The following is a 16,792-nucleotide window of genomic DNA, read 5'->3' as shown; positions in this document are numbered from 1 at the left end:
GTGTCTCCCTCACTCTCTGCTCCCCACCCCCACTCGTGCTCTGTTTGTCTGTCTCAAAAATAATAAATGAAAAAAATGAAAAAAACATTTGCCATATGGCTTTCTAGAAACGCTGTATACATTTACATTCCCTCCAGCAATATATGGGAGTGTTACTGAAACCTTGTTACAATTGTATACTATTTTTTTAAACTGAGAACAATTTAATAGACATAGATAAAGATGAAATCTTACTGTTGCTTTAATAATAATACTTAGATTAATGTAAGGTTAAACTTTTATTAGTGGCTTTTTCTCCATGAAATGCATATTAATACTTTGCCATTTTTTTTGTTATTTAAAAAATGTGTGTTTCCTATTGATTTGCAGGATTGTTTTATAACTTATATGTATATGTACTTTGTCACATTGATTGTAATTATTAATTTATTGTCTTTCTTTTAATTTTGTATATTGTATTAACCCCTAACTTGTTTACATTAATGTCAATTTGTAGGATGTTGGTCTCACATTGGAGATCCCCAGGAGTGTCACTATGAAGAATGCGTCGTAACTACTACCCCTCCCTCAATTCAAAATGGAACATACCGTTTCTGCTGCTGTAGCACAGACTTGTGTAATGTCAACTTCACTGAGAATTTTCCACCTCCAGATACAACACCACTCAGTAAGTACTTTAAGTATCTTACTTTTCCTTTTTCTCCAAAGATTTGCAAAATTTAAAAATATATAATAACATCAGTTTGGGCAGGCATGAGAGTAAGTTCAAAACATCATGAGACTGCTCTAGCTAACATAGCTAATACCTGAAATCCAAAAGAGGTGTGCCAGGATTTCCAAGGTATCAGTAGATTACCAAATACTTTCGAATCAAAATATGGTACTTTCCAACCCCTATGGGGGAGAATTTGGCAATATTAAGAAAACTACATGTGTGCTTGCTTACTCTTTACCCAGCACCCCTATTTGTAGGAATTGATCTTGAAGATATATTTCTAACAGTACAAAAATACATATGCGTAGGAGTTCCTGGCTGGTTGACTCGGTAGAGTAGCAACTCTTGATCTCAAGGTCATGAGTTCAAGCTCCACATTGGACATAGAACTTACTTAAAAATAAAATATATATGCATAGAGTTATCCATTGCAGTATTGTTTGTAACTGGAAAATATCTAAAGGTTCAGGAAGAGGAGATTAGTTGAAATATACTCTGGTATATACATGTAATAGAGACCTAAGTATATATCTATAAGAAAAAACGAGTAAGATCTCTATGAATTGATATGGAGTGATTTCTAGAGATGTTAGGTGAATAAAAAACATATCTACTATGCTATCTTTTGTGTAAAACAGAAGGCTTACTGTAATTTACAGAAACAAAAAACAAAAACAAAGGATAAGCCAGAAAATAATGAAGTTGGTTACTAACAAGGGAAGGAGAGAATAGAGTGGAAAGTATACAAAAAGGAATGAAAGAACTTATGTAAGGATTTTACAAACAGAGTGTTTGACTATATATACTCTTTTGGGCAAGATGGGATATAAGAGATGGGGGCGAATTGCAGACAAGTACTGAACTCTTTTAGATTTGTTTTTTGGTAGTATAGAACAAAGCAATTCTGAAATAACTGTAGATGTATAATAGAATTAAGAAAAAATGAGTAAATGGTGTTGATGTTCTTGCTGTTATTGAGGGAATAGACACATACAATTATAGATGGGGAAGAGAAGAGAATATTATGTGAATAGATTATAATTCAAGGTATGAGTGTGGATTTATGGCTTTAAAAATAAACATGTATGTGTTACATGCATGGATATGTGGCCACATAAATATGTGTACATTTAATATGTGTATATATTTATATTCATGTGTGTAGTGTACACATACACATACTATATAGATTTCTTAGCTCTATTTGTTGGAAAGGACAAGAAACGATAGCACCCCAGTAGCAGTGAACAAAAGTAATGCCCAAATTTAGACTTTATTTATTTTTTTAATTTTTATTTATTCATTTTTTACTTTTTTTAAGTTTCTTTTTTAAAATGTTTTTATTTATTTTTGAGAGAGAGAGAGAGAGAGATCATGAGTGGGTGAAGAGCAGAGAGAGAGACATACAGAATCAAAGGAAGGCTCCAGGCTCTGAGCTGTCAGCACAGAGCCTCATGCCGGGCTCGAACCCGCGAGCTGTGAGATCATGACCTGAGCTGAAGTCGGACGCTTAACCAAGTGTCCCTAAGTTTATTTTTTGAGAGAGGGAAATACAGAGCATGAACAGGGGAGGAGCAGAGAGAGAGGGAGACACAGAATCTGTAGCAGCCTCCAGGCTCTAAGCAGTCAGCACAGAGCCCAACGTGGGGCTTGAACCTACAAATCCTGAGATCATGTTCTGAGACAAAGTCAGATGCTTAACTGACTGAGCTGCCCAAGTGCCCCATATTTTTAAAGTTTATTTATTTTGAGAGAGAGAGAATGAGTGAGCGAGCGCATGTGCATGCATGTGAGAGGGAGAGGGGCAGAGAGAGATGGAGACTGAGAATCCCACGCAGACTCTATTCTGTTAGCCCAGAGCCCAGTGTGGGGCTTGATCTCAGGAACCGTGAGATCATGACCTGAGTGAGGTCAAGAATCAGATGTTTAACCAACTGATCCATGCTGGTGCACCCAGATGTAGACTTTTATAGCACTCCCACTGAAAGGAAGTTGGACTTCTTGGAAAAATGACTTATTCTAAGATTGGAGCAGGATAGGTGAAGATAAGCCCAAAGTATTTTGTAACACTAGAAAGTAAGAAACAAAATGCCTCCAAACAGCATGGAGACTTGTTACAAGAACATAGGAGCCAGATTGAAGTAACACCTATTTGCTAAATTTGGGACAATTTGAGTGCTAAAAAAGTACAGTAACAAATTATAAACCATTGGAGGGAAAACGAACTCATGTTTCTATGCTGAAAGCAAAGAAGGTGGAATCGAGGGCATTTGTTTATAGTAGAATGCCAGGTGCCAACTGGTAAATGTAGGAGTTGAAAAATTATCTGGCAACCACCATGGTGAAGATTGGATCAGACAAGAATAATAGAAATATCCTAAATCTAAGGGCATTTTCAATGTGGGCCAGGATATTTGCATTGTTTTAAAGTCTCTCTCACATTTTGCAAGGGAAAAACTAGTAATTATAAAGTGAGGGAATTGGATAACACCTTGACCGGGTGATTAAAATTAATATTAGTGAAGATGGTAGATAGACATCCATGGTACCCTGAGAAGGACACAGTATCACTAATAAAATTAATATTATTAGTGAAGATGGTAGATGGACATCCATGATACCCTGAGAAGGACATAGAATCAGTAATAGAATATTTCAGGCAAGAATGCATAACTGAAATCTAATCATGAGGTAACATCAGACAAACTATGAACTAGGACTGCTCTATTATAAAAACAGGATTTGTCAAAAATGTCAGTTTCTTAAGAGGCAAAGAGACTGTGGGAAAGATCTTGATTAAAGGAGGCTAAAGAAACTTGACAACTAAGCCATACCTATCTCTCCTATACCGGATACAAAATGCTGTGATAAAGAACATTGTTAGACCAGTTGACAAAAGAGATGATTAAAGAATTATTTCTTTTTTTTTTTAATGTTTATTTTTATTTTTGAGAGAGAGAGTGCGAGCTGGGGAGGGGCAGAGTGAGAGGGAGACAGAGAATCTGAATGAAAGCAGGGGCTCTTGACCTGAACCGAAGTCAGATGCTTAACCAACCTAGCCACCCAGGTGTCTCAATTAAAGAATTATTTCAATACTAAATGTACTGAAGCTGATATCAGTACTGTGATTGTATAATAGAATATCCATATTCTTAGGAAACACTTTAAGAAATGTTTAGAAATAAGGAGCTAGAATGTATATATATTAACTTTTCTGAAATGGTTAAAAAAAAAAGTGTGTGCATAAGTGTGTGCGTGTGTGTGTGTGTGTGTGTTTTAGAAAGAATAATAAAGCAAGTAAATGGGATAAAATGGTAACAATAAGTGAATCTGGGTAAAGGTAAGTATGTGAGTATTCTTATTCTTATAACTATTCTGGAAGTCTTAAATTTTTTCTAAATAAAAAGTTAATTTAAAGAAATATTTTTTGTGGTGGGGGGTGGCGCCTGGGTGGCTCAGTTGGTGAAGCGTCTGACTTTGGCTCAGGTCACCATCTTGAGGTTCATGGGTTCGAACCCCGCATCAGGCTCTGTGCTGACAGCTCAGAGCCTGGAGCCTGCTTCAGATTCTGTGTCTCCCTCTATCTCTCCCCCTCCCCCTCTCATGCTCTGTCTCTGTCTCTCAAAAAATAAATAAACATTGAAAAACCTTTTTTTAATTAATAAATATTTTTTTGAGATGTAGGACATTTCAAGAATTCTCTGTCAATAGCTGTTATCAGTCCATACCGTGAGATCTTCAGTTTGGGATATTTCCTTTAATGTTTGATAAAACACTAAACTGAGAGCAATAAGAAGTTTTTTCATGTAGTTCCTAACTACTCAAAGCCATTAGCTTTTATTAAAAAATTATACTCAATTGGCTACATTTATTTTCCACAAAGCAGCAAACAAACAAAACAGGGTCTCTAATTTTCATTTGTACATCTAGATAGATGTAAGAAAAGTGAATTTGTGTATAAGTTCTCAAGATTTTTACAGCCCATTTTAGATTTTTACCTAGATTTTGGTCTGTTATAAGCTTTTAAGCCAAAAGCAGAGTGTTGCGCACAAGGAATCAGTAATATTAGCTCAATAAAAAGGGAAAACGTTTTAAGTAAAATGCTCTAATTTGGGAGCATTAACCCAGTTTATGTATTTTGTTCTAAATAATGCAAGTAAATTTGAAGTTAGTGAATAAGATGGATAATATATTTTTTAAATCTCAAGAAAAATGATCATTAATATATAGAGGGTTTAACATTTAGTATACAAATAATAGGTGCTTGATCAAAATAAAAATAGTTTTAAGTGTTGAAGTTTAAAGAAATTATAAATTCAAGAAGCAGAACTTTTTATTCATGTTCATATAGTAACTATCAATCAAAAATTTGGTGATGGTGACTTTTTCTCCTTTAAGATTTTCTGTTACAAAAATATCATTTATTGAATATTTAACATAAATATTTGTTAAAAACATTTATATATGTTTAAAATTTACTAGAAACATGGTACAAACTTATCAGAGATGGAGAAAGGGGATAGTGTGGGTTATTATTGATGGAGAAGGTTACATATTATAATTTCTCATACTCTTGTAGTGTTTAAGTCTTTAACCTGTTCATATATTTGTGTAGTACTTGTATAAGAAAATGTTAGGGGCACCTGGGTGGCTCAGTCGGTTGACCAACTGACTCTTGATTTGGCTCAGTTCATGATCGCAGGGTTGTAGGATTGAACCATACATCAATCTCCTTGCTGAGCATAGAGCTTGCATGAGATTCTATTTCTCTCCTTCTGCCCCTTTCCCGCACTTGCTCTGTCTCTTTCTCTAAAATTAAAAAAATTTAAGGAAAATATTAAAGGAATACCTGCTTATTAAATTAGAAAAATAGAAAAATGAGATGAGTCATAAGGAGAGAAATTACCTTTATCCAAATAGAACCATTGTTAATATTTTTGAATGTTTTCTAGTGCTTTTCTTTAATCTTTGTGTAGATGTATTAGTGATAAAAAACACATTTTAGGGGTGCCTGGTTGACTCAGTTGGAGGAGCATGTGACTCTTTGTCTTGAGGTCAGGAGTTAGAGCCCCATGTTGGGGGTAGTTTACTTAAAAAAAAAAAGAAGAAAAATGCATTTTAGATTCTGCTTTTTGTTTAGTAGAATAGTGTTTCTCAGGTTATGTATGTTTCATAGTCATCAGTTTTAATAGTTGTATAATATTTCATCAACTCAATATTTTCCTTATCCATTTCCATGGTTTTGGGTATTTAGACGGTTTCTAGTTTTTTATTACAATGAGCATCCTTGTATATGTAACATTATATTAAGTTAGAATTAATTATAAAATTACCAGAATTATTTATTTTTTATTAAAATTTTTTAAATGTTTATTTAATTTTGAGGGAGACAGTGTAAGTGGGGGAGGGACAAAGAGAGAGGGAGACACAATCCAAAGCAGGCTCCAGACTGTGACCTGTCAGCAGAGTGTGATGTGGGGTCCCAACTCATGGACTATGAGATCATGACCTGAGCCAAAGTCACTCAGCAGACTGAGCCACCCATGCACCACCCCCCCCATTATAATTTCTGTATCTAGTAGCATCAGTATTAAAATTCCTCTTATATTGTCAAAATGCTTTTCCATTGATGGAAACAGTTCACATTCTCCTGTCAGTGATATACTAGAATGCATATTTCATCATATCTTTATCAGCACTAGTATTATTAAAATAAAACTTTGCTGAGATCATTTTGAAAAATTATTTGGATTGTTTTTATCAATGAGGTTCACATGTTTTTTGTTTTTTCTGTTTTAATTTTCCATATTTCTTGTCCATTTGTAATACTCTTTCTCAGTAATGAAACTAATTAGCTTTGAGAAAAATGATTTAGAATGATCTGAAATCCAGTCATTTCATCTCATCTCAGTTTGTCTTGATACCATAGGGATGACAGGAGCTACATTTTAAATGGTAATTTAATATGCATTTGTAACATTAAAACATTTTTTTTTTAGAATCTTGGCCCTTTCTAAGGAAACACTCTTAATAGCTTTCATTAAAAGTTCATTGCTCATTTTATAGTGCCAAATTATACCTTTAATCAAGGTGTGAAAACATTCATTACTCATTCGTCTGAGAATGGTGTTCACTGAAACAGTATGTCCATACCTCACATGATGTTTTTGTGATGGCTCTTAAAGCTTTACATTTGCATAGTATTTTAAATTTTGAAGTGCTGTCACATCTATAAACTCTTTGAAGATGTCTCCTTAATATTTGGGTTGTTCAGTCAAAAATAAACCCTTTTGGGGGAGCCTGGGTGGCTCAGTCAGTTGAGTGTCCAACTTCTGCTCACGTCATGATCTCATGGCTTGTGAGTTGGGGGCTTGAATCAGGCTCGCTGCTATCAGTGCAGAACCCACTTCAGATCCTGTGTCCCCCCTCTTTCTGCCCCTCCCCTGCTCATACTTTCTCCCTCAAACATAAATATTAAACATTAAAATAATAATAAAAATAAACTCATTTGTCCTATAGAGTAACTATGCTAATACTCAGGTTGAACGGTCATTCATTGAAGTGATTGTCTTTCTCTAGCAGATTTGATTTACATCTTATCTTTTTTTTTTTTTTTTAACTTTTTGCTTATTATGGTATTGACAGTAAATGTCAGGTGTTAATATTTTAGGCCCAAGCAAAAAAATGTTTTAAACTTTTATATTTGAAATTATTTCAAACTTACAAAGTCTTCAAACTTATATACCTTTTATCCACAGATTCACCAGTTATTAAACATATTGCTATATTTGCCTTATTATTCTCCCTTTCTCTATATACATATGCAGATCACTTTTTTTTCTAACTTTTTACACAGAAGTTGCAGGCATCATACCTAAATTTTCACGTATTTTGTAATGGTTTCTTTGTCTCTTTTAGTAGATCCTTTTTTTAAAAAAAATCTATTATTGTTGACACACAATGTTAATGTTTGTTTTAGGTGTATGACATAGCAATTCAACATCTCTATATAATGCTCTGTTCATCACAAGTGTAGCTACCATCTGTTGCCATACAACATTATGACAATATCATTGACTATATTCCCTATTCTGTACTTTTTATTCCCATGACTTATTCATTCCATAATTGGAAACCTGTGTCTCTTTCTCTCCTTCACCCATTTTGCCCATCTTCTTACTCCATTTGTTCTGGCACTCATCACTTTGTTCTCTGTATTTGTACGACTGAATCTTTTTTGTTTGTTTATTTATTTGTTTTGTTTTTTAGATTCTACATATAAGTGAAATAATAAAAATGATAGGTGCCACAAAGTACGTGGCAATGCCTTAAAGCATATGTGGATTGTCAGACTTGAGGGCCTCTTACATCTTTGTAAAGGGGAGTGCTAACTTCTTTCATACAACACTCTTCTATGAGATTCTAAAGTCTTTGGTGATAAGGACTTTTTATTTTTTTTTTATTTTTTTAAAGATTTTTATTTATTTCTAGGAGAGGATAAGGACTTTTTATTAATTCCCCTTTGTCTCCATAGTGACTTGTGTAGCATTAGGTATGTAGTAGCAGAAGTACAGTAAATGTTTGTTAAATGAATAATTTAATAAACAAAGGGATATATGCTAATGTATAAACTCAGAAATATTTTCAGATGCTTGAAAGGAATAGGATTTGTTGTCATATGTAATCTGGCAAAAGTGATACTAATGGACAGGTATTTATTGAAAGCTGGTTGCTACTTTCAAAAAGGACAAATAGTTCATGAGATACCAAGCACAGACAAAAAACTATTATTAACTCCCTTATTTTAGATTCATCATGGCCAAGTACAAAAAAGTCCTACTTTTTCCTGTTCTCCTTTGCCTTCCCTAAAAATAAACACCAGATTTTAATTCTTAAAATAATTTAGGAATATAGAAAAATTTTTCTAAATAGATGCTGTTACATGATCTCATATTCAGAGACCCTTACTAAAAAGTACAATTGTGGCATATTTTAATACTGGTAAAGAAAATGATGCGCAAGTAAGTTATGCCTTTTTAAAAGGTTGTGTTCTAGGGAACAACAGAAGGTACTTAATGTTCTGTTTAGCCTATTCATTTCTCTCTTGATTGTTTTTAGCCGAACAGTTTACTTCCTGACATCAAACTATTCATTGCTGTTACTGGAATTATATCATTCTCATCAAGTATTCATTTACACAATATCCAGAACCGTGTTTACTTGCCTTCTTAGTGCTATGTCTCATACATTGAATGGGGTTAGACCTGGTGGCAGTGAAGAAATATATGGGTGACTGAGAATAACAAAATATAGCTCTAACTCTGTTTCCTTAGAAAAAGCTTGTTTTTTACCAACCTCAGTTGAAGCTGAAGATCATAAGGTACTTAGTGATAGAAACTAAAGCATATGAGAGCAGGGGATCTTTAAGGTCGGGAAGGAGCTGTCAGGGAAAATGTGACAGACTAACCCATAAGTGAATATCTGTAATTTTGCTGAGCCAGAGTCTTACATTATAATCATTTCAAGATTACTTTGATGTGGAGTTAGGGGAGTAGAGAAAGGTATTACACTTACCTTTAGTTCTTAATTTTTTTTTTTTTTACAGATCAAAGATTTTAAGTAGTCTTCTAAAACTGTCCTATTTAGTTTTTTGGAGGCAATGAGATAGGGCACAAGTTAATGAAATCTCTGCAGACTTTATTCTGGCTGTTTTGCTAAAAAAATTAGCAGAATGAAAAGTCCACTGAAACTTTAGTTGCAACATAAATGAAATGTCTGTTTTAAAATAATTAGGGGTGCCTCCCTCCTACACTGTTGGTGGGAATGTAAACTGGTACAGCCCCTCTGGAAAACAGTGTGGAGGTTCCTCAGGAAACTAACAATAGAACTCCCCTATGACCCAGCAATAGCACTGCTAGGAATTTACCCAAGGGATACAGAAATGCTGAGGCATAGGAGCACATGTACCCCAATGTTCATAGCAGCACTCTCCACAATAGCTAAAACATGGAAAGAGCCTAAGTGTCCATCAACAGATGAATGGATCAAGAAGATGTGGTTTATCTATACCATGGAATACTACATGGCAATGAGAAACAATGAAATCTGGCCATGTGTAGCAACATGGATGGACCTTGAGGGTGTTATGCTGAGCGAAATAAGTCAGGCAGAGAAGGACAAATATCATATATTTGCACGTATAGGAGGATTAGGAGGAACTTGACGGAGAAACAATGGGGGAGAAGAAGGGTGGAAATGGTGGGGGAAAGGGAGAGAAGCAAACCATGAGAGACTCTTGAATGCTGACAAAAACTGAGGACTGATGGATGTGGGGAGGAGGGGGGATGGGCATGGAGGAGGACACTGGTGGGGATGAGCACTGAGTGTTATGTGGAAACTAATTTGACAATTAACTATTAAAAAAAAAAAAAAAAAAGAATCAGTCACTCAACCAACTGAAAAAAATAAAATAAAATAAAATAATTAGGGGTGCCTAGGTGGCTGAGTCGGTTAAGCGTCTGACTGCAGCTCAGGTCATGGTCTTTTGACTCATGGGCTGAAGCCCTGCGTCAGGCTCTGTACTGACAGCTCATAGCCTAAAATCTGCCTTGGATTCTGTGTCTCTGTCTCTCTCTGCCTCTCTCCCACTCCCACTCTGTCTCTCAAAAATAAATAAGTTAAAAAATTTTTTTTAAATAAAAATATCAGCAGTTTCTTGTTAATGTTGGGAAAAGGTATGTGAGCATTGTTAAATGCCATAAAAATTAGGTCCTGTTCAAACTTTAAATCACCAATGATTTCTGGCCAGTAAGGACACTGGCTCTCTGTTCTCAAAAACAACAACAACAACCAAGAAACAAACAAACAAAAACACCAAAAAACAAAAACCCTTTCCTCCATTTCCAGCATTGGAGGTATAATTTAAATGTTGTGCTCTTCCACTAACAAGGACTACTACCATTTTTTTTTTCAAAAAGGAAAGGAAAAAGAACTTCTAATATTTAGAAATCCATGTCAGTCATTTTGCTGTAGCTCACGCTCTGAGGTTCATTCAGGTCTGAGGTTGCCATCAGAGGCCTAGAGCATGCATTCAACCAGAAATGCATTATGAGATAAATCTCCAAGAAAAAACTAGCTGGAGATGAGATTTTGAGTTATAGGTTGCTAACTCGTATGCTAAATCTTTGTGCCTCAGTTGTTTTTTTAAATATTTTTTTCTTGGGACACCAGGGTGGCTCAGTGGGTTAAGCATCCAACTTCGGCTTGGGTCATGATCTCACGGTTCCTGAGTTTGAGCCCCGCATGGGCTCTGTGCTGGCAGCTCAGAGTCTGGAACCTGCTTCAGACCCTCTCTCTCTCTGCCATTCCCCTACTCACACTCCGTCTTCCTTTTCCTCTCAAAAATGAATAAACATTTAAAAAATTTTTTTAAAAAGGTATACAAAATTTTTTTTCTTCTAGTGCTAAGTCTATGTTTCTGTTGTTTGTCTTTTTTTTTTAAGGGGATAAGTACCATATTTGATTACTTTCATTATATGGGAACCTTAAAAAATGTAAACCAATGTTTATGTACCTGTTTAGTACTTAATTACAAGCAGACCTGGCTCTAGACATACTTTCGAATTAAGGAAAATTAGGTACTTTTCTTCCTTTGATATCTTATTTTCTCAGTCTCTTTCTTTTTTTCCCCTTAGGAAACCCTCCTCCCTCTGTTGTACCCAGTAGGATATGTTCAATTTTATAGGCACGGTCTTTTCTTCCCTCATCTGCATATGATGTTCTTAGCTCTATTTCCCTTCGGACGTTAGTGTTAGATATTGATTTTATGAGTTTTGCATCATAAGGTACTTGCAGTAAACGTAAGATTCTTAAAGAATGTTATTCCAGATGGGATACATTTAGTAGTAAAATTTTAATTGACTTTATCAGGATTATAGTTATTAGACTGAGAAGTCTTTTTACAATAAAAATATAAAGGAAATTCAGGCATTTAGCATATAGTGAAATCCAAACTAAATAATAGTTTAAAATATTATGTGTCAGACGTTGTTCTAAGTGCTGTCTATGCATTAAACTTTTTACAGTTAACCCTTACAAAAACATATGAAATTGTTACTGTTACATTCTTATTTTAGGTTGAGAACACTGAGGCACAGATACATAATTTACCAAGTAACACAGTAAATGGAAGAGCCAAGATTCAAACCTAGGTGTTTTGGCTCCAGAATATATGTTATTAACCATTACTCTCTAGTGGTTTTAACCATTACTCTTTATAATCAGTTATCATTAATCATTACTCTTACACTCAGAGGGCCAGTTTATGTTTGTTTGTTCATTCATTTGGAAGGAAGACAGGAAATATTATTTTGAAGATACTTGATCACATTTCTTAAAATTTAAGGACTCTTCATGATTTTTTCACCATATCCGTGTACTATTGAGTGTCATAAAATGTTTTCTATATTCACATGATGTATTACTTTATTATTTAATATTTTTCTTCAGATGATCTCATTAAAAATTATATGTACTTTAAAAGGAAACTTTCCATCTCTACTGTAAATGAAAAGCCAATGTCATAAGTAAAAGTAACTTTAAAAATTATCTAAAAATAAATAAGATGAAAACTAAACCATATTATATATACTAGGTAGCTGGATGTTATTGCTTGCCAAATTGTCTGAAACTTGAAGCTTACTTTCTCTGTGTTAAAAGAGAATAACAAATATTTGAGAAGTAATAGAGATACACTGTCACCAGATTGAGGTTTTCTTCTTTTATAATTAGGTAGAAGAAAGAAGACTAACTTTCACTATTACATGTCCATGTACCACCTAAATCCAGAAGTCTGACACTTCAGGAAAGTGAACTCTATTTAATTTTGCGTCTATTCAAACTATAAGAGACTTTGTAGTATTCTGTTTAAAAAGGAAATCAGTTTTCAAGTAAATGAATTTATATTTCTAGCTTACTTTCTTATCCCCTTACTTCATGCTTATATGTTTGTTAATTCCTAGAGTTTGAAAGAAGTGTATGATTATTGTAAGGTTGGAACACTTATTTTAGAACATTTCCTTGATAAGTTTTCTTGAATTAGTATAATTAACTTCCCTAACTACAAAGTAAACAAAGTAATTAAGTTAGTAGACAAGCAGACAAAACTTGTCATTTTCTAAAAAAATTAAATAGACCTAAGTCATTGTATTTGATGTTGGAAGTTCTTGGATGAAAGTCAGTATAAAGATATAGAATACTTTCATTTTCTTTTATTTAAATCATTAAGTTGATGGCTATATCAAATTATTGAGAAACAAAGATTGAATAAAGGTTTAAGAAGTCACATTCTAATTTATGTTGTACGGTTCAGATTAGAAATTTTAACTTCACTGTCAGGCAGCAAATGACTAGATCTCACACCAAACTAGAAAATAGAAAAGAAAGCCTACATTTGAAGAAACTGACGTATGGCATAGGGCCACAGATAGATTTTTAGCTGTTATGAATTTATAATGATTTTTCAGTTTTTACTGCTTCTATGACAGCATTCAAGTGATTGAATAGACATAAAAGGGAAATAAGGTTGGCTAGAAGTCTTTGCTTAGTACTTCATGAAGCATTTTAGCAAGAGACAAAACAAAATATGTTGTTCTTTTGTTATACTTGTTAAAAATATTAGTGGGATGCTTGGTTGGCTCAATTGGTTAAGTGACTGATTTCTTGATTTTGACTCAGGTCATCATCTCATGGTTCAAGATCCACATTGGGCTCCATGCTGACAGTGCAGAGCCTCCTTGGGATTTTCTCTCCCTTTCTCTCTGCCCCTCCTGTGCTTACTCACTCTCTCTCAAAATAAGTAAAATAAACTTTTGAAAAATTTTAATAAAATAAATAAAAAATAAAAGTATTAGTGGAGAGGAGCCTGGGTGGCTCAATTGATTAAGCATCCAACTCTTGATTTTGTCCTAGGTCATGATCTCATGGTTTGTGGGTTTGAGCCCACATTGGGCTCTGCGCTGACAGTGTGGAGCCTGCTTGGGATCCTCTCTTTCTCTCTCTCTCTCTTCCCCCCCCCCATTCCTCCCCCACTTGTGTTCTCTCTCTCTCAAAATAAATAAATAAACTTTAAAAAATGGGTAGAGAAAGGGTGGTGCAGGGGAAGTAAATTATGTATCTTTCAGAAAATATTTTCTTTCTTTCTTTCTGTTTAATTTTTGAGAGAGAGAGAGAGACAAAAGCGTGAGCAGGGGAAGGGCAAAAGAGAAGGGAGACACAGGATCTGAAGCAGGTCCCAGGCTCTGAGCCGTCAACACAGAGCCCATTGCAGGTCTCAAACTCACTGACTGAGATTATGACCTGACCCAAAGTCGGACGCTTAACCCACTGAGCCACCCAGGTGCCCCACAAGATTTTCTTTACACATGTTAGGTGGTGGTGGTCAGTTTTCATTCTAAAGTTTTGCTAGCTCTGCCCTATTGAATGTCACTCTCAATCTGTACCTACATATTCCTTCCCTATTCTCTCTCTCCCTCTCTTTCTCAAAAAAGTAATCCTTCATGTTGGTGTTTTTTAAAATTTATATTATTACTTGATTGTCCTGATGAACAAGGCAAAACCTGTGACTAATGTGGCTTTACTGACAAACTCAATGGAAGCTTTTGGTCTGTAAAATCTAAGACCCAAGCCTGTATGATAGAATTGACTGGTAATTAAAAATAAATGTCTTCTAAAATACTAGACAAATTTGCATGTAAAAGCAATATATAATTTCCATGTGTTTATTTTAACATCTGTGATTTTTCTTGCCTTTTATTTCCAGTTCCATGTGCGTTCCTTTCTACTACCTGGCTTAACTTTTTCTTATTTCCTTGTAGTATCTCTCTGATGACTGACAATTTTCTGCATATGTTCGTATAAAAAAACTGATTATCCATCTAATAAATATTTATTGGTTTCATCTGCCAACATACCATAAAAAAATAGTCACAGAAACATGAAGATACTTCAAATATATTCAAAACTAAGATGAAACTAGGCGTGATTTGAATAGCAACTGGCTTTATAATAGTATGTTGTGTTTTTCTAAAGTTGAAATATAATTGGCATGTAACATTCTTTTGGTTTTAGGTGTTCAGTATAGTGACTCACTATTTATATGTATTGCAAAATGATAACAGTTAAGTCTAGTTAATGTCTGTCATTGTGCATAATTAGAAAATTTTTTGTTTTAAGATGTACTCTCTTAGCAACTTTCAAATATGCAATTCAGCATTATTAACTACAGTCTCCATGCTGGACATTTTATCACCATGACTTTTTTACTTTACAACTGGAAGTTTGTTTCTTTTGATCCTCTTTACCCCTTTTACCCACTCCTCTCCTCTGGCAACCACCAATCTGATCTCTGTATGAATGAGCTTAGGTTGTTTTGTTTTGCATTCCACATGTAAGTGAGATTATATAGTACTAGTCTCTGTCTGACTCATTTCATATAGCATAATGCCCTCAGGGTCTATCCATGTTGTAAATAGCAAGATTTCTTTTCTTTTTTATGGCTGAATAATATTCCTATGCATGTATACACACGTGCGTGCGCACGCACGCACACACACACACACACACACGCTCGCTCTCTCTCTCTCTCTCACCCATTGATGGTTTTTTCCAAATCTTGACTATTGTAAATAATGCTCTAACGAACATGGGGGTGCATACATCTTTTCCAATGACTGTATTTGTTTTCTTCAAATACCCAGATTGGAATTGCTGGGTCATATAGTAGTTCTGTTTTTAAATTTTTCAGGAACCTCCATAGTGTTTTCCATAGTTGTTCATACCAATTTACATTCCCACCAACAGTGCAGAAGGGTTTCCATTTCCTACATCCTTGCTGACACTTGTTATTTCTTGTCTTTTTGATAAATAATGTTTAATAGTAATTGAACAGATACAATTTTGGTTGGAAATGCATTGACAACTTAAATACTGTTATAAGCTCTTCTCAAATTGTCTCTTTTAAAAACGTATATTATGTTCTAGCTATAGTATGAAATTAGCCTAATCAGCTGCTTAAAAAAAATAGGATCATCTAAGTGAGGGAAGTGCAGTGTGTCAAAAACTTTCACTTGATTCTTTGGGAGATATATAGCGTAATGATTAAGAGCTTTGGTCCTCAGTCTCAGTGCATGGCTTATAAGCCTTTTTGTTCTACTTCCTAAACATATCCTTAAACAGGTTACTTAGCCTCTTTGTATATGAGGTACTGTATACAATATATATATTGTACTATATTTACATATATACAGTACTATATATAGTACTATCTATTTTATATGGTTGTTGTATAGATGAAATAAGGTAGTACATATAAAGTTCCTAGCATAGACTAAACCTTTAATAAATAATAGTTATGATTAGGAGAGAACTGTCCTTAAATCTTTCTAAAAACCAGCTGTTACAAACATTATTCCTCATCTAATTTTCCTTTTACCAGTAAGGACATTTTTTTGCTCATTGTTATTTATTTTACAAGAGCCTATATTCTGTGACCTTTTTTTATTGGAAAAAAGGATTGTTTTTTAGTTTCTTGTGAAATATATTCAGGTTCCTGTGTCCTTCTCAGATGAGAAATAGAACAAAGATAATATTTTCTGCATCTTTCATTAACCCCAGTTTCCATTAAATAAAGAGCAATAAGAAGTTATCACTGAAACAGTGAATTATTCTGCTTTATTTTTCTGAGGCATACACTTTTCAGGGTTTCTAGCAATGAATAAAATAGTAAGTGTTCATTGTTCTTGGATTCCATGTTTATGACTTCTCTTACTTGCTAAAAATTTATTTGTAACTCCAAAATTCGTATTTCTTGGTCATTCACAGGCATGCACATAATAACAAAAAATTTGAGTTGCCTGACACTCCTGTTCCCAGTTGAGGCTGATCATGGACATGTTCTTGCCTTCTTGCTTCAGCTTTCATACTGGAAACAAGTGTCCTTTTCAGCATATTTAATGGACTTTTTTGCATTTTTGTTGGTGATTTTTCAGTCTAAAATGGCCCCCAAGTGTAGGGCTGAAG

General features: G+C 34.4%; 1 protein-coding gene and 1 non-coding gene across 2 annotated transcripts in view; one reads left to right on the top strand and one right to left on the bottom strand.

The window, feature by feature from the left end:
* The window catches only part of BMPR2 (bone morphogenetic protein receptor type 2), a 199,243-nt gene that overhangs the window by 110,817 nt on the left and 71,634 nt on the right, over positions 1–16,792 (top strand). Inside the window, exon 3 of the mRNA XM_039257389.1 lies at positions 497–667. Within this exon, the coding sequence (XP_039113320.1) occupies positions 497–667 (171 nt within the window). The remainder of the gene's footprint in view (positions 1–496; positions 668–16,792) is intronic.
* Positions 8,004–8,123, bottom strand: LOC120248939. The gene has a single exon (XR_005532713.1). It is a non-coding gene; the product is annotated as a U6atac minor spliceosomal RNA (small nuclear RNA).

This window comes from Hyaena hyaena, unplaced genomic scaffold (genome assembly GCF_003009895.1).
Source record: "Hyaena hyaena isolate Hyena2069 unplaced genomic scaffold, ASM300989v1 scaffold_615, whole genome shotgun sequence".
In the NCBI taxonomy this organism is placed as follows: Eukaryota; Metazoa; Chordata; class Mammalia; order Carnivora; family Hyaenidae; genus Hyaena; species Hyaena hyaena.
This window is presented reverse-complemented; position numbering and strand designations above follow the sequence as displayed.